Here is an 18,396-nt window from a genome sequence, read left to right on the forward strand (position 1 = left end):
TTTGAGAGGGTGAAATCTGGCATAAAGTGTGCAAAGAATGGAAAATACAGGTAAGTTCCAGCCACCTGCTGAATCAACAATCTGTGAACACTGGAGTAAGGATGTGAAGAAGTGGAGGTAGTAATGATGTAATAAAAATTTCACTGGGTTGAAAGAAAAATTATACAAATACCGAGCAAACCAAAAGAGTTACTGTGGGTAATACCTTGCAGTACAGCTGAAATGACAGAACTGCATCTCTAGAGTTATTTGCAAAACACTTTTCTGTGTTCCTTCCTGTCTCCACCCCAACCACTTCAGACATTTTACACAACTGACATTTTTATTTCAAAGATGGAGTTGTCTGACCATGGACAACCTTATTTTCTACAATGCTGTATGTACAGCATCTCAGCTAACAGAGGATATTTTCTTGCCTGTAAGGCCAAAGTAGGACCATGCCACAAATAAACAACATAACCTGCAACAAACCAATGTAAATGAGAAAAAAAGTAGGAAAAAAACCCAGATACCAAGGAAAAACAGCACACAAGATTAACACATACTCAATATTTAATACTGAAGATCTGACAGTACATTATAGTGCATACTGTCACTAGCACAGAGTCACAACATTCCAGACTCTGGATCAGAATCATCCCTTCAAAGGAGCTGATGTATCTATGTGGTGCTGGATCCACTCAAGGTACTGACTAACTTTGGTGTAGACTCCAAATTTCTCCTTTCTTCCACAGCCTTCACCCCAGCTCACCAGCCCTACCAAAAACCAAGTATCCTTGTATCTAGTGAACATGGGGCCCCCACTGTCCCCACGGCAGGAGTCTTTCCTGTCTCCCAGGCTCCCAGCACACAGCATGTTGTCAGAGATCTGGGAGCTCATGGCCTGGGCGCACTCATTGCGGGGCACAATGGGGATCTGGATGTACCTGAGGAAAGCGGCGTAGGTGTGGTTACGCTCGCTCATGGTGCCCCAGCCCGTCACCACTGCCTGCTTCCCACTCCTCATCAGCTCCTGCTCCGCCAGGTTGCGGGTGGGCAGGCAGATGGGGAGCGCGTATTTGTAATACATCACATGCTCAGCCAAGTGCAGCATGGCTATGTCATTATCTGAGGTCGTCTTGGTGTAATTTTCGTGGGTCACCCATTTATCAATCCAAATGGTTTGCTCATCTGCCTCAGGACGGAAACGGAATTTACCTGGAAGAGCAAACAAGATGGCACATGCTGTCAAAGCTTCCTTTACTGTGAAGACCAAAGTATCTGGAATACACCGGGTGTTAGGACTGCACTCCATGTTTTTACTTCTCTTGTAATACAGCTGTTTATGTCATAAGTTAACAGTGTTCTTAACAGATGGACAAATCTCTAAACTTTTCATATTTATGGAAATCATGAATACCTATAGAGCTTTAGAGCTCTGGTCATCAGCTGAGAAACCAAATTGCCCTGTGGTGTTCATATTTCAGTACACTCGTGCAATGTGAGTCAGGAGGAAAACAACCTCCTTGGAGCCAGCATTCAAAGCTGGGAGAGCAAGCACACCACAAAACAGGACATTTACAACAGGACATGAGCTTTACACTGCATAGCCAGGGCCTGAATGGCTGAATGTCAGCATTTGTAAGATAAAGTTGACTGATGGGTAAGATTATTCCTTTCTGAAATCTTACATCTGTATTTTAAGGAATTTTTCACTGCTTAAGACTCCTCAGTTGCTATTTGTGCTACATGATCATGGCTACTTCATGGGCCAAGCAGTTATGGAACAGCAAGTAAGAACCTATGATGAAAAGGGCCAAAAATGCAAGAAAACATTTGTGATACATTGCACTAGGAAAGGCAGAGCTAGGTTTTCCGGCAGGCTGTCAATGAGGTCTTGCAAGTTTTTTTCTGTAAGTAGAGTCTCCAAGCATAGGGACTTACAAGACACAGTAGTACAGAAATATATTCTCAAAAGATCTCTTAAACTCAGCTTTGGATCTTGGTCTTCCAGACCACCTGAGTCTCTCTTCTTGCTCCTCTGCAGACAGACAAATGGACAGTTCACACGTGGCTGGAGCAGACAGCTGAACCTGCTCTGATGTCTTGTACTGAGTGGCACCAGCCCCTGATGGATTTGCTAGTATTGAGTCAACAATCACAAATCAGTTTTTCTCTCCCATCACAATCTCTTTGCAGTGACAGTGTTCGCAGCACCCTGAGGCAGCCTGAAGCCACTGTGGCTGGGGGCTGGCTGGCAGGGCTTTATTCCTGCCTTCACACATACAAACTCTGCTTTAGGCCTCAGAAATAACTCTGGACTCAAGCACTGTCAGACCATCTCCTCTGAGGGAGGCAGAGTGGTGTGCAGGAACACACCTGCTGTGGGGCCACACGCTCTGTACACCAGCACAGCCACCAGCTGTCTCCATCCTGAGGCACCCACCAACCAGTGGGAGACACCGTTCACACTGCAGTGACAGACTCCCTCACCCCCAGGGGGACACCCTTTGACTTCTGGTGGGTTATCCACCCCCAGAGTTTTCAATTCCAAAATCCTGGATGTAACACCTGGAGGTACTGAAACCAGAGGTTGTGGAAATGCATCGAGTTCCTGCTACACAATAAGGACCATCATAATCTTGCTGCTGGCACAAAAATATTAACTGCGAAGGCAGAAACATGATTTTGAATTTAATCATTACATCCACCTATCTGTTCTATCTTCTTGGAGTTCTGAACACACTTCTGGATCCTCTTAGGCTGGTGATGCAGGAACAAGAGCCACAAACAGGAATATTGTGTTATTCTCAAATCCATCTTCCAAAACTTAAACTACTTGGAGAACTAACTTTCTATTCCAGACACTAAAAAGCCACATTAGGGCTGCTACAAGACTTCTCTCCAAGCTGAGTCTAAACTGAGATGCAAGCTTCCCCTCCAGTTTTGCTCCTGTGGATGGCAAGCTGCAGTGAGACGAGTCCAGAAGGGTGTGGGGTATCCCAGCCTGACAGACACAGGTTGAGTAGCACCTGTGCAGGCTCAGTACCAACACTTTCCTGGCTGTCCACATGCACAGGGCAATGTCTTCACCCAAAACTCTCCTGGTCACTCACAGATGTCTCTGGGTTTTTCTCATGAGAACTGCTTTTGTGGTGACAGATGTCTCTGTGAAAAGGTGAACATTCTGGCACTGAGAGGACCCAAGGCTACATCACACACTTTTAAATTCATTCTTTATGTTGGATATACATAAACTTATTGTCTCTGCTCCCTAGCATCTGCACATCCACAGTGTGTATGGAACATGCACACAGACATCTATTTTTAAGGCTATATACACAGACAATATATTGGCAGGACTCCATAAATACTGGGAATAATCTATCCTTTCACTAATGGAAAGCAAGCAGTTGCACTGCTATGCCTCAGCACCAATACTAGCTGGAAAACATTGTTAAAAAAAATCTAAGTGTGAATGAAACACTAATTACCTTTGTCTGTTAATTCAGGAGAAGCACTTACTTGACATAGTGATATTTTCTCATGCTCCAGGGCAGCAGAGCAAGTAAAGGCAGTGTTGTCATTCTGCAGCACCTCTCCAGTGAAACATTCTTAAGTAACAGTGTTTAAATACATGAAAAGGCAGGAAGAGATCCTGTGACATTCTCCTTCTGGGATCAAGACTTTTTTTCAGTATTGGGATGGTCTTAAATATTTTCATCACCAGAAAAACACAGGCAGAAGAGACCAAGACTTTCTATTTTACAGACCAGCAACAGTGCTCAGTAGACATCAGAGGAAGGTTCAAATAGCTCAAATGAAATCAGATTTTTACTAAACTTTGTTTTAAGCTAAGGTGCATATTAAATAGTGCCTAGACAGACCACTCCTACAGCCAAGGACTTTTGTCTTCAGAACTTGCCAGTCTTTTCCCTGACATGATAAATGTTAGGAAATAAACAATTATATTTAAAAAACACAGGGACAGGTGATTTTCCATACCAAGTTTAACTTTGAACCCCTTGTGTTCCTCAAGGCAGTGTGCTGCTGTTAGGACCCAAGCTGGATGGATGAGAACACCCCCACACAGAAACATCCCTTTGGTATTTTGCAGCATAATCTGAAACAAGACAAGGGAGGTGTGACACTGCATGGAGCACAGCTCACAGAATACTGTACTCATTCTTCTTGGGTGCTGCCAAATGCCCAGACTTAGCAAGAACCAAAGCATGTCATATTCATTGAAACCAAAGCTCTACAGGGGAACAAAAGCCCTATAAATAGAGTCTCTGTGAAATACCTACAAAAAAGTTTTCAATGTCCTTCCTGAATGAGGGCTGCTTCATCCACATCAGCATGGGGTGATGCTGGTCACTGCAAAGAAGCACTTTGTACTCAAAGCTTTGAAATACAGGGCACGAATGAGGGGTGTGTCCCACACCAGATACCATGCATCATCTCAGGCTGCAGCTCTCATGCTATGGTGTAAAAGGCCCTTTAATATCAAAGGGAACCAGGCCCTAATTATTTGCATTCATTTGTTCCATGGTAAGATCTGTGAGGTCTCCCTTTTCTTTGTAATAAGCCAACCTGCCATGGCATATTTTGCTGATTAAGTCTGCTAACTTGAATTTATGACAGACAAAGCTTATAAGAAAGGGCAGGAAGATCACCTCCCACTGGAAGGCTGTTGCAGGAGCTGAAGCACACATCACACATGAGTTCTCCAGGATGGAGCAACAGAGCAGTTGCTGTGAGTACCATCACCATCCTCTCTCTTGGTGGTGTTGGCACAGTAAGCTCAAAAATCTGGCAACAGGAACAAGGTCAAGAATCCTCACAGGTACTAAATTATTTTTTTCTGCTACTCCAACCTTTGGGATGCTTTTGAAAAAGCATAGGGAATCTTAACTTCATATGACACCATCAGTAACAAGGCAAGAGCCTTTCTGGGGCAGAGAGGGAGGCAGAGCAGTTCAGGAAGAGCCTGAGCTATTTGTGGCAGAGAATCCCCTTCTCCTTACCTGCCAAGGGCTGCCTCCCCTTCTTCCAACTGTTCCATCAATGAGCCGAATATTGAAGTCTGCTTTGGCCTCAATGTAGTCCGACTTCACTCTTCCACAGGGGAACTCCACTGCAGAAGAGGCAGAGAATTCACTAGCAAAGCCCAGGTCACCCAATCCTCTTTTTAGAGCATTTCCTCTGTCTAATCTAGGCAATATTGTTCAGAGGCTTCATGGAAGTCCCTCAGTGCTTGGTAGAGGAGGCAGTCTCCTGACTCCCCTTTATGTCTCCCTGAGACAAGCATGGATAAATGGCCATAAAGTGGGTATGGAGCTAGGAAATGCAGGCAGAGTTACTCTTCATGGAATAGATGTTTTGAAAATGAGTACAAAGTGCACTGCAGACAAATCTCCCCTAAAACTCTTTTACATCAGTCTGAATAATCCTCTGCCAAAGCTGCACTACAAACATCCTGCTCTTACCTACAGGCTCACACGTGGTGTGGTCATCCTTGAGCTGATACCCCGATGCACAGCTGCACAAGCGATGCTGCTCGGCAGGGTCCTCCCTGCAGAAATGTTCACAGCCCCCATTGTCTGTGGAACAGTTGCTGTATTTGACCTCTGTATTTGTGGGAAAAACAAACAGCAAGAGAGACATGGAGTTGGGAAGTCAGAGTCACAGAAAGGTAAGGTGCAAAGTGACATCGTGCTTCAAGTGGGTAACAGCTGTCAATGGATTTGGAATGACAGCTGTGGGCTTCAATGACACTCAGGCCTCTAGACAGCAAACAGTCCTAGGTCCAGAATCAGGGACTAGGGAGGTGGAGGAAACAGATTACTGTAGACTGGAGAGCAGAAAATGCCCTGTCACTATGTGCCAAGTCCCACAGTGAAAGCTGTTGATGATACATGACATACAAAGCTCATCCCTAAACATGCTATCCAGCTTTTGTCTAAGGAAGGAGCTGTCACAGTAATAAAATATTCACAGTGGATTGGGTTTTCCCCTGTATTTAAAAACCTCACCATAATCCCCAAATCTAAAGTAAACCCCTGCTTCACAGAGTTATTTCCAATATTGTCCAAAATTTAGATATCTCATACCTTTAAAATTATCCTATGGCAATACAAAGTTAATTTTGCTTTAGATAAGCACAGATAAACCTCTTACCACATGAAGAAGCAAGAAAGAAACCATATAAGTAAAGAAAGTAGTAAAGAAAGAATATGCCATGCATTAACTGAAGTGTCCATCCCTATCACACAGAGATCCCTGTCACAAAGGATGTTATTTTATAGTGGATTAAATGCAGTGTTACCATAACTGCACAAAACCCCCTCCCAGCCTTTGTTACAGATGCAGGAAAATTTTCCAATATTGTCCTTGCAGATCCCGTTGGAACAAGGATTTGGTTTACACTGATCTCCATCTGAAACAGAGGTAGGAAAACTCAGTTGCTGAACCATACAGAGCTCACAGATCAAACATCAACATGAACAGACCCTCCCCAGACTCCCAAGTATCAGCCATGTTTCTGGCACTTAATGGTGACACCTCTGTGGCACTTGGCCAGAGACAGGGTCATCTGTTTGGGTTCTCGATTACATCTGCAGAGTGAGTGGAATGGGCAGAGGGGGAGGAAAGAGTAAAGCCTGAAGCAGGCAGGACAGGAGCAGGTTACTGCTGGACCACGTCAGGCATGGTTAGAGCATCAAAGCATTTTTCACCAATTCCTTAACTCTGGGAAGATGACTGATGATAGGTACAGGTGCACCTCAAGTGTTTTAGGAAGGTTGCTTGTATGATAGAACAGGAAAACATCCTCTGCACACCCCTTATGAGACAGAACGAGAATTTGAATCAGTATATGACACATGGCTGGAGGAAGGCTGAGTACTAGTAACTCCTGAGGAAGCACAGAGAAGTGATTAGGAAAGTCTTTACTTACCTACATACTTGCTCCAAAAATTTAGCTGTGAAGAAACAAAACTTGTATTACAGCAAGAAAACAATTTTTCACAAGTGAGGGATTTTAAGTGTTTTGTGGTCTTGGCCAACAGGACACAGTACTTGGGTCAGTAACATCGGTCTCATTCTTCTTGGCAGTGCAGTGATTGGCACTATGAATTAAGAAAACCAGCCAGTGAGCCCCCTGTACCCTCTGTACCAAGCACAGACTCCCCTGCTCTGCTTGCAGGCTATTTTCTTGGCCCTTACTGCCAGGTTAGTCACCTGAGCTCACTTGAGCCCAGATAGACAAATCATGGGCATTCTAAGGACAGCTCCTCTCTCCTTTGGGATCTGAGGGACAGCAAGGACTGGGTAATCCTATGCTTTGAGCCTACTCTGCTAAAAACAGCAACAGGGAGTACAACCCAACACAACAATTGAGTGTAGAAAGGGGCAGGAATCAGCAGACAGTAAATATAGTGTCCAAGTCAAAATAGGAGTTTGGAGAAGGAGAGAAAGAACATAGTGATAAGAGAAATGTTTGTCAGGCATAACTGAGAGACTTGGGAGATACCCTGAAAAGCAGCCAGGACCAATGAATGGACAACAAAGGGGAAAGACTGGAAGGACTGGGAAAAACTTAGTAGCAGCAAGAATAGCCGGTGGGGTCAAAGCAAGGATTGGAATTAACTGTCTAGGACCCAAACCTCACCAGGCGGGTGAGGTGGGACATGTTTGAGTAGCCAAGCTTTGTGGCCCATAGAGGGGTAACTTGACAATCACTGTAACACAGTGACACTCAAAACCATGCCTACACCTGAGGAGTCGGGAAAGATCAGTGTTCAGTATTGACAGCATGATCTCATGTGCCCTGGATTGTAATATTTTAAGAAAATCATTGATTGGCTAAGTTATCTTATCCTTAAAAACAAACCAACTTACTGTTTCTTCCCTGGTTTCAAATATCTCACTGGCCTCCTCAAAGTCACAGTGCTCTTCAATACACTCACGCTCCACAGAGCCTGGCTTGAGTTCCTCCAGGAAAGTGTTTGACCTCTTCTGGATTCTCAGGACTTGGTTTGCATCTTTACTGCTGGAAAATACTGCAAGCAAAAAGGTGAGAGCAGAAGCAGAGAAAAGAGCTGGCTGAAAACTCGTAGTGGTGCTTCCTAAAGGACACTTATGAGAGCAAGAGCCTCTCTCCAGTACAGCAAGTACATGGGCTGTCTGTGCTGTGCTGCAGAAGCAAGGTCCAGGCTCTGCCCTGTGGTACTCTGACATCTCATGGGGCTCAGCAGGGCTCTGACCAGGCAGCTGCCATGGCCCCAGCACTGTCTGTCAACCTCTGCTAAAGGAAGTCAAACCCCCCTAATGGGAATGATTCCAACCACTCCCTCTGACTAACAGCGGAGCAGGAAATGAAACTGCAGTTACTGGGAAAGGTTGAAGGCCATCTCTCAAAAGAATGCTTACTTGAGGTGCAGCAGCCCCAGGAAGAGCAGGCAGCCAGCAGCAGCCCCACAGTGAGGAGCTTCCACATCCTGCAGCAGGAGTCACCTGAGGAGGAGAGGGCAGGTGTCAAGAAGAGCACATTGCCAAGTGACACGAGACCCTGCTGCAGGCAGTCCCTACCCATCCAGCTCAGCCAGCTCGCTCACTGGCTTTTCAGAAAGCCACTTCTCTGCTGAATGCTTTGCTGTGCCCTGTCTCTGACTCCAGCTCTGGAGTGCTTGTTCACTAGGGTCCCTCCAGACTGCTTTGCTCGCTCCCTTTAATACATCAGCAGCTCTCCCAGAAAACTTCTGGCCTGTCCTGACACCCTCCCCTGGACATTTTTTACAAGTTTCATGCTCCATTAAAGCAAGCTGTACCTAGAAATCTCAAAGGATACAATACTTTTGAAAGCACTTACTGCTTTATTCAGTGGGAATCAGCGTGATCTGTTCTTCCTCCATGAGCTCTGCTGGAACTTAGTTAATCCATAACTTCAGATATTTACTCTTTGGAGTGACATGAAGTGCTTTCTTTTTAGTTGTTAAACAAACAGTGCTCAGGGAGAGCTTGACCATTTACCTGCATACAGGGGAAAAGCAAAACAGCTGAGGCACCTACCCTGCCTTTCTAAAACCATTTTCTCCTTTTGATTCTCTGGTGAGCAGAAATGGTTATATATATAATTAGCAAGTGTACATACCCAGTGCTGCGCTCTCTTGAGAGATCCTGCCCTCTTCTCACAGCACACAATCACCCAAGAGAGACATATTTTGCTTTAAGAGTCCTCTCACTTCACTTTCTCATCAAAGCTTCCCACCACAATATAGCAAAGGGAACTAACCCCCACTGACAGCCCTAAGCAGATACCAGATGCTTGTACCAGCATGCTGCATCTTCTGGTGTGCTGGGTTAGCTCTCATCAGAACAAAGTATTCTATTGAATTCTGAACACTAAGCATTTAGAGAAAACCCCCAATCCTTTTCAAAAATTTTCTTGCATTGGAGGTGGTAGGAACCAGCATGTCAAGTTCTCTGCAAACAGTGTCTGCAGTGGCACCTCTGTGAGCTGTGCAGAATTCCAGAATCACTCAGGTTGGAAAAACCCTCCAAGACCATTGAGTCTAACCTGTGACCAATCCCCACCTTGTCACCCAGCCCAGAGCACTGAGTGCCACATCCAGTCATTCCTTGAACATGTCCAGTAAGGGGAACTCCGAAACCCCCTGGGCAGCCCCTTCCGATGCCCAAGGACCCTTTGCAGGGTTGAAGATGATGTTGAAGATATGGCATCTTCATGCAAACCACCTGTGCACCCAGGAGTCGTCAGGGACACACTGAGTGGGGCAGTAAGTTTTTTGCTATTAGCTTCTGCCACATCATTAAAAAAAGACCAAAATTAATTAACCTGTATCAGAGGAGTAAGAGTATCTTCTGTCTCTGCTGTTGCCTTCTTTGCATTTTTTCTGTAATGCCACTTAAAGCAGAGCCTGACACTCAGAGAATGATGCATGTGTGAATAAACACCGTAGCTCTTATCTTCTCCTTATTCTGGCTCCAGGTAACCAATGAAAAATGGTCAAATGAAAATTTTACCATTTTCATCATGCAAGAGTATGTAACATCAGAATGATGTTCCTGTTCCATACACTATTCTCTCCATACTTCTGTTTAATTATCCCATACAAAGATGTTTTTCACATAGAAAATATTCATGACCATTGTAACTTACTTTCCACCCACTTTGTGACAATACTGTGGAACTCTACAACCATCCTGTCAATTTAAATAAATCCACTGTAAGCTTCCTATCAGCATCTTATGAACACACCAATCTGTACAGACGGAAGAGAAAGGCTGTCACAATCCACTCTATGAACTGCTCACCCAAACACGCCAAATTTTTTTGTTTCAAGTTTACAGGCGTCATTTATAGCACTCAATTTCTACATTTCATGAGAAAATTCACTTCTCCCACATTTTTGCAAAATGCATTTTCACTTATTCCAGTCACCGTACATATTGCCTGCAATAAATGGAATACACAGAGGCACTGCAGCACCATGGCCAGGAACAGCACCTGAGCAGGGGTAGCCAACACAGCTCTGCTGAGTCTGACAGTGTTCCCATCAAGCCGTGGGTTTGCTGCCAGCAGAGCTTTGATCACATGAGCACCAGTAGAAGCACCACATTTAAAACAACATTTGTTCACTACAAGACATAGCTAAAAAAAATTAAACTACCTGATGTCTTCTACTCCATGCCAATTAAACCAACACAAAAAATGCTACAAAGTTAGTCTACAACACTTAGATTTACCATTTCACTCCTCTCTAAGGAGAAGCTCTGAACTTCTGATGCAAGCCAGGATAAAGCCATTTAATCACAGCACAGGTTTTTATTAGCTGTTTCCCACCTGATGGGCACAGCAGCCCTCTCACAACAAAATCAGCAACAGAGAATCCTTACTGGAAGCTCGGAAACATGTTTACTTTATATACAAGAAAAATATATTTACAACAAGTAAACTATGTACAAAAAAAACCACCAAGAGACATTTCCATCGTAATCACTGTATAAATTAACAAAATAAATAGGAGGGAAGCAGGTCCCATTCTTAAGGCACAAAACCTTCTTCCCAAGACTGTACAGGGATTCACTTGCTTCCCGATGCTTTTGACAGGATTGCAGGAATGGTGGGGACACCCCTGAGGAACAGTGGTCGGCGGACAATAATACAGACATGCAGTCACTACTGACAGTTGTAGAAAAACATCATTTTCCATACTTTCCTTTTTTTTTTTACAGTACGCACATCTTAAGATACAAAATATGTCTTGTAAACAGTCTGTTTTATAAATCACATCGCTATTATGTACATTTTTAAATAACACTAAAACAATGATCAAAGCTTTCCATACAATTTGGGGGCAGAAGCAGATTTAGCACTGGCACTGAAGGCCTCAGCAGAGCTGGAGGCTCCCAGGTGCCAGGCCAGCACCTCCAGGCACCCAGCAGCACAGCTCCCCTTGGCCACTGTGCTGGCTCCTGCTGACATCCCACAAGGTACAGAAGAGAGGCTGTACCAGCCCTCCCAAGGGCAGCCCAGGGCAGGGCACTGCCAACAGCCAAACCTCCCTCCAGTCTCCACTGCACACAATCTCACTTAGCCCCAACCATAATTCCCCAGAATCTGCCATTAAATATCCAGGATGGTGCCAGAATGTGAGAAAAGGGACTGAAGCCTCTTCCAAGCAGAAGAAACCCCGTGCCCAGCTCACTGCAGCCACTGCCAGGGTGAGGGATGTGAACAGAAGGTGCTGTATGGCTTTCACAGGAGCTGTGTTTCTTCAGGGACTAAACACCTCTGTGATATGTGCAGTTCTAGCTTCTCTCAGGCTGGTGCTCCTGAGACTGCTGGGCAGTCTCTTTTTGGCAAAGCAGCATATTTTTTACTAACTGTTGTTCCTGAGTTTTTCCTCCCACAAAAAATTATCAGATGTCAGAAGAGAAACTCAGAATAGGCAGCAGCCAGAAGTTCTACCTGGCTCCCTACTTTGCAGATAGAGCTCACTGATGTTCAACACAAATTGTCTTCATCTATTCACAAAAATCTTGCCAACAGAAATCTGCACTGTTCCCAGTGAGACATACAGAACTACAACCCTTTGGGGTTTCTTAGATCTAAACCTTAATAAATATCCAAAGGCACTCAGGTTAAATGTGGATCCCATTTTCTAGGTCTTAGAAGAAGGAAGAACTCCCTTCCTGCCTCTGATAAGTAAGACAGGAATATAGTGGCTGTTAACCCATTGACAGATGTGCATCTGCACAAAAAGGATCTGAAGGCATTGACACACAGATCAAAAAAGCAAAAGAAATGAAGATGCATCTGTGCAGGCCTTATCACTCATGTAAATGGCTAACGGCCATCAGGTGTTGACAGATATGGCATGAATTGAGGAACACACCTGAATGTAAAAACTCTTTGGATTCCTCTATTGCTCTGGGCAGGAAGAGTAGAGAGGAGCTGTTTCTGTGGAAGCAAGAATTTAATCCCTCAAGGATTATGCAAGGCAAGAGCTTATTGTTTATGCATCTTTAACCATGAGGCTGCTGGGGAAAGTTCACAGAACAGCTCCTTCACTGCATATAGGAACAAACACAGATCTCACCTCTTCTCCAGAGTTATCACCTGCCTCAACCCCCTGCTGCACTCTCCTGGAAGGCACATGGATGTCCCAGAAACACACAATTCTGGGACAGACAGTGGGATGCAGACACTGTGAGGTCACGGCACACCACCACTGGGGATGGCTGTATCCTGGGGCTCTCCTGAAGAGATTTCTCCTCATTTTCATCCAGATGTTGCTCTGTGCCTCAACAAGCAAGTGGGACAATACAGTATGCTTGCAATTCTTACTTACCTGATATCTCAGGAATTCAATATAGTTAGAGGGAGTCTGTACTGATAAATAAAAAATACAGCTATGCCAACATATACATAGGAGAAATACATTCAGGGCAAGGCTGGACATATTTCCTGCTCAGGCCCCACAGTATTTATACTGTAAATGTTTCTAACTGGATCAAGCACGTTCAGTCTTTTTTTACCTTCTCATGAGTTTCAACAAACGCGGTCACTCGCCAGGCTGTGAGGAGACACATGGGTGAACGTGTCTGGTTAGAACAGACAGGCAGAGTCAGAATAACCCTTGGTGAAATACTAGGGAATTCAATGGAGTTTGCCCAGCTGAAATGAAATCAGCCCAGAGCCTTTATAAGCTGACAAATCTTTACATAAATTAACTTGACTGATTGTTATTAGACTAGAGAAGTGATATCAATTTGATAAAAATCCTTACTTTAAAATCCTTTACTTAAAAAGTAAAAAAAGAATGATGTCTGATTTGGCACTGACTGTTGCCAGATTCCCTTTGCAGTGATGAAGATGGTGATATAACTATGCATGCTGGTCTTGGGCTTTAACAGCCACCCAACTGAGGTCAGTCATCTAGAAACCCTGATTCAGAAGCACTAATTTTTCCATGCTCCACTGTTGCTGGTACCAAAGGCAATTTATCAACATATTCCAGTTTTCATTATGATGCTCATTTGCTTGCTAACAATCGTCCTCCTCTTAGTGCTCTTACAGAACCCCCAATGCTTGACAGCATAAGGAATATTTTAGGGGTACAGCCCAGGAGAACTGAGCTACTCTAGTCTTTTTTATCACTCTGGAGTGAAGGAGCAAGGCAGCAAAAAGGAGAAGCAAGGTGGAAAAGCTACGGAAACCTAGACAGGTGAAAAGATACAAGTACTAGACTCAAGTCACAATTTTTGACAAGAGTTTTCTACACTGCAAGCTGAAGCAAAAAAAACCCTCTCATGTCTGTGGCCACAGAAGTGGTACTGAACAAGCAGGAAGCTACACCTGGCCATTGCCAGTCATGCTGCTCCCTCTCCCAGGATGCAGCAAGTTGTCCTATACCTCCCATCTTGTGCAGCACAAACAGCTCATCAGCTTTCCTCTCCCTCTTATCTGGTCTCCCAAAGATGAATTCAGAAGGAATGTCAGAGCTGATCTGTAACTACCTGGCTCTCCAGAATTTTCTTTTCTTACTGCCAGGAATTTCTGAGCAATTGTCCGTAATGACTCAGCACCACATTTTTTGTGAAAACCTGAAGGTTGTACCATTGCCCCTGGCTGGTAGAGGAGAGCAGGCCCAGAAGAAGGCCCTGCCAGCTGGTGCAAATCCTGTCTGAAGAACATGCACTGTTTGTTGCAAAAGCATGAGTGAATGAGAATCACTTGATATTCATTGGAAGAGGTCTGCACTGGCTTCAAATTTCAGATGCAAATTACACACAACTACAGATGCATTAAAAAGGGAATAGTAAGATGAAAGGAGAGGCTTTGTCCCACTTAAATATGTTAAATACAGGTGTGACACACAGATGTGCAGGAAAGTTTTGGGTCTGAAAAGACTGTCAGATGCTCCTGAATTAAGACTGGCCGATATATCTTTTGCCCTGAATGATTCTACTGTGATGAAGTTATCCAGTAAAGGTATCTGTGTTGCAGTTCTCAGGAGTCCTGCACTGTCCCTGGAACCAGAACTTCCCACGACACAGGACATGGCTCTTCAAACAGTGAGTGAGTTCTCTCCAGGAGGCTCTGCCAACCACAGAGGAAGTGCCTCTCCAATGGATGCAGCCATACCCCACAGGAAAAAAGTAGCACCATGCTTGGTTGATATGAGCTCTGAACAGCTAAAATTTGGCTGTTCAGCAGAGACAGTTGTGAGCACATCTGCTTTGTGAGGTGACTGCTGTGCAGTTAGGGAGAATGGTAGACACAGGCTGTGAAAACAGAGGCTAAGCCTCGCTGGCAGGAGTACTCCGGCTCAGCTCCTTGATCCCGTGCAGTATCCTCTTCATGTGACCCACTTTGGTCACTCCCAGGTCCTGGAAATAAAAACAAAACCTTACACTAAGAGAAAGGCAGAAGGAAACTCCATGTGGCCAAGCAACAGTTACAAAGTAGCCATCCAGTTACAAAGAGAGGAGGAAACCAACCAGAAAAATTCCAAACCTGAGGGTTATATACAGAGCCTCAAACCACATGTCAAAAAGCTGTTAAGGAATGCAGAGCGGGCATAGAGCAATGCAGAGACACAGCTGTGGACTGTTAGCCAGAAACACAAATTGTTTGGGCTGTCAAAGGCTGTGAGAACAGAAAGAGCACATAGATGCCAAGGACTAGAAGCCAAAACATGCAGGAGGAACTAACCAGTCACATCTGATAGCTGGGTACCATGCAACAAACACAGGCTGTAGGTGGATGACATGCAGAGGGGTCAGTGACACACGTTACAGCAAACCTCACCATGGGAAGATGGTAAAAATGATAAATAAAGGTTCAAGGGGCATTGAACAAATGCCACACACTACTTCAAAAAAACCTCTGTTTTCCTGCTCTATGCAAGTCACCAGAATGATGACACAAGTCTCTTGCACATGCAAACCACCACTTTCAATTTCTCTCAGTAGAAACTATGTCTCCTGGTGAGGAGATGAAAAGTTGTGCAATGTGGCTACTAAGCCCTCTTAAAAAATATTCTCTCCATCCATAAGCCTCATCAAAGTGCACCATCACTTTTTCTTTTAACAAAGAAGTATGATGATCCATTTGTTTAGCCGCTGCACGGTAAGAACCAAATCTTCCCAATTACAGCACTTTCTACAAAGATGGTACAGTAGCTGAGAAAAACTTCCATCATTAAAATCAGAGACTCCCAAGAACACTATTGGCAATCTGTGTGCTGGATTGTACCACATCTCCAGGAAGCTGTGGCAGAACTGGACAGCTGGTCCCTCAACCAGCTCTTCTACCTCCCTGCCATTAAAAACCAGGTGACCCAAAACGGTGAGAAAATAAAACGAGGTTGTAGTGAACCTGTTCATCTTGCCAAGGCACCTGGAATGAACAGCAGGCAGACCACTTCCAAGCACATTCAGCACAGGAGGTCATGCAGATGCAGCTGGCTATTTCTCATGAGCCGACCGTGAAAGTACCTTGAGGTCCCTCCGTTCAAGGTGCAGGAGCTCAGAGCCCCGGACGTCATGGCGGATGAAGATATCCTTATACTCACAAAGACTGAGGTGCTCAAGCCACGCCGCAACCTCCTCCGTCCCCCAGAGGTGAACTGTTAGAGATGGAAAAGCAGGAGTGCATTGAGTACCCAGAATCCCAGGAGACAGGGAGAGATGAGGACACCACAGCACTAAGTGCCAGAGGAGGAGGGCAAGCAGGACCACAGCCTCTAACTAAGGGGAGGGCAGCACAACCTTCGATCTTGAATGAAGCAGGTAGGGCAAAAAAAGGTTCTCTTAAGAAGAGGCCTGCTGCAGTACAGCCAGGAGGAAGTGCATATTTGTTTTGATGAGATGGCATATTTTTTGATAGGGATAACTTTTTTTCAAGTTTACCCCCATGTTTAAGAACAGCAAATTAATTGTGTAAATTCTATGTACAAAACAACAGATTCGTAAAATATATGATGGAGAATCACAGCACATATTAGTTTGCACATTATTATGTACAACCACTTGCAGTCAGTAAACAAAATGGCAACCTCTCTCCCCCTTGTCTGAGGGAGAGAGGAAGAGTTTCTACTTCCACCTTCTTGCAGTCTCTAAATAAGAGAGTAATAAAATTTCCAAGGTTCGGGAGGCAGTGAATGAATACCAGCCTGTCAGACAGGAGACTGTACCCACAACTCCATGGCAGAGGACAGGACCCAAGAGCCAACAGAACAGGTCATACTTCTGCATTGTGGAAGAAAGCCTTCATAAGGAGAGCATAAACCAAAAATCAACTAGACCAATTTATAGAGAGAAAGTGTCTTGAATGGCAATTTGTTGATTCATGGCCAGTTTTTATCTACTGACCAATAGGATTAAAGGTCAGGGAACACCTGCGGTGATGCTGATCCCAAGCCAATTAGACATGAAACTTGATTAAAGCCTGAAGGTGAATCAATGAGAAAAATATCATTTACTGTATCATAGAGAACAAGCAGTGAAAAGACTAGAGTTACGTGGACTTGAGCCCCGCAGTCATTTTTATACTTAAAATGCTGAAATCCTCAAATTCACTTCCCTAAGCACCCTCTGAAATATCCGTGAAAATCTGTACAGTGTAGGGAAGAGTTCTTCAGAGGGTACCTCCTGTTCCTGCTCAGGAATGTTGGCATGGTACAGGGGGACCATGACTCAGAAGGGAGCAATAAGCTGTTTGCCACATGAAAAAGATTGACTAGACCTGCAAGAAGAGGCAGATGTAGGTAAAACAGAAGGAGAGGATGTGTGAGGAAACAGACTGAGAACAGGTAGTGGTGTGACCACACTGATGTGACAAAAAGACACAATGAATGAGCAGACTTGGTACCCGGCAATCCCATGCTACTGTGAGTCTCCTTATTTTTGTTGTTCTTCTCCTTTTTAAACTTGGTCACAAGGCGGAATTTGCCACTGCGGCTGCGTTTGGAATAATCCAGCATCTGGTTCTGCAAGAACAGAAGGGGAAAATCAAGCACACATAAACTGATTGGAATGGACTAAGAGCAACAAGCTCAACTTCACGATCTTCTAAAGAAAGGAAAAAAAAATCCTGAGCTCATTCTGATCAAGGCAGAAAAAGAAGCAGAGAAAGCTGATCCCATTTTAGGCAAGGGATCTTGGTAGGAAATTACTTTCTTTAGCCCTAGGGAGTCAAGTTTCTTTCTTAAAAATTTTTTCTCACATCAGTCATATAGTAACAGGAAGTCAAACACACAGAGCCAACTAGGGAAAAAGAGAAGAGCTAGGGAAAAATAACCTTGGTCCTCCTCACCTCCTCATCACAGGGCTCCATGAGCTGCCACAGCCAAGGGATGTCTGCCAGTTTCCTCAGCTGGAGGTCCATGTCTGCCAGGGCTGTCTGGAGCTGCTCCTTCTGTGGAGGATCTAATTGCTGGATCAGGAACAGAAGAAAGAGTTAAAAGCTTCATGGTAAAACATAACAGCCAGACCCTTGCCTTGAAATCCCTATCTAAAAAAGCAGTTCCTTTGAAAGGAAGTGCAGAGCAGGTACTCTGCCCAGACCAAGTTAACAATTCTTGTACTTTTTGAGCTCCAAGCTCCACAGCAGACCCATGCAGCAAAATTTTCTGTAGCAAATGATTCCTGGATGATAACATCTAAACTGACTTACAGATTCCAAGACCTGCAAAATGCTAGAGCAAGGCAATAGGAGGAGAGGCTGCTTTTTCCTCCTGCTTTGTGCTCCTTACCAGTGCCATCTTGCCTGCCAGCAGCAGCTCTGTCTCATTGTGCAGGGCTTTGACATTATTCACCATCTCTACAACAAGGCTGCAGTTCAGACCCTGCAGGGAAGCAATTCATGTACAAGTTAAGCTTGGA

General features: G+C 44.5%; 2 protein-coding genes across 5 annotated transcripts in view; both read right to left on the reverse strand.

Annotated features, from left to right (window-relative positions):
- Positions 1–538: 538 nt before the first annotated feature.
- Positions 539–8,683, reverse strand: PROC (protein C, inactivator of coagulation factors Va and VIIIa). The gene is made up of 8 exons (XM_030954121.1): positions 8,413–8,683; positions 7,882–8,042; positions 6,938–6,962; positions 6,308–6,418; positions 5,469–5,609; positions 5,007–5,116; positions 3,985–4,102; positions 539–1,197 (listed from the first exon to the last, which is right to left on the reverse strand). Exons 1-8 carry the CDS (start codon positions 8,573–8,575, stop codon positions 635–637), a joined length of 1,392 nt encoding a protein of 463 aa, XP_030809981.1. The 5' UTR covers positions 8,576–8,683; the 3' UTR covers positions 539–634.
- A 14-nt stretch (positions 8,684–8,697) lies between these two features.
- DGKD (diacylglycerol kinase delta) overlaps positions 8,698–18,396 on the reverse strand; it is a 60,605-nt gene continuing 50,906 nt past the window's right edge. The window contains exons 24-28 of one of the 4 annotated variants that reach the window (XM_030954118.1): positions 18,267–18,359; positions 17,828–17,947; positions 17,384–17,501; positions 16,009–16,139; positions 8,698–14,898 (exon numbers count right to left, since the gene is read on the reverse strand). In XM_030954118.1, the coding sequence (XP_030809978.1) occupies positions 14,809–14,898; positions 16,009–16,139; positions 17,384–17,501; positions 17,828–17,947; positions 18,267–18,359 (552 nt within the window). In that variant the 3' untranslated portion in view covers positions 8,698–14,808. The remainder of the gene's footprint in view (positions 14,899–16,008; positions 16,140–17,383; positions 17,502–17,827; positions 17,948–18,266; positions 18,360–18,396) is intronic. The other 3 variants (XM_030954120.1, XM_030954117.1, XM_030954119.1) reach the window with 3 other exon arrangements.

Source organism: Camarhynchus parvulus, chromosome 9 (genome assembly GCF_901933205.1).
Source record: "Camarhynchus parvulus chromosome 9, STF_HiC, whole genome shotgun sequence".
Lineage (NCBI taxonomy): Eukaryota > Metazoa > Chordata > Aves > Passeriformes > Thraupidae > Camarhynchus > Camarhynchus parvulus.

Bases quoted from the DNA above. Each gene is read 5' to 3' on its own strand.
- PROC (XM_030954121.1), bottom strand. From the start codon at position 8,575: ATGGGTAGGGACTGCCTGCAGCAGGGTCTCGTGTCACTTGGCAATGTG. The intron at 6,419-6,937 runs GTAAGTAAAGAC...CCTCTGTTTCAG, and splicing joins TTTTTGGAGCAAGTATGTAG to ATGGAGATCAGTGTAAACCA. The intron at 4,103-5,006 runs GTAAGGAGAAGG...GTCTTGTTTCAG, and splicing joins GGGGAGGCAGCCCTTGGCAG to ATTATGCTGCAAAATACCAA.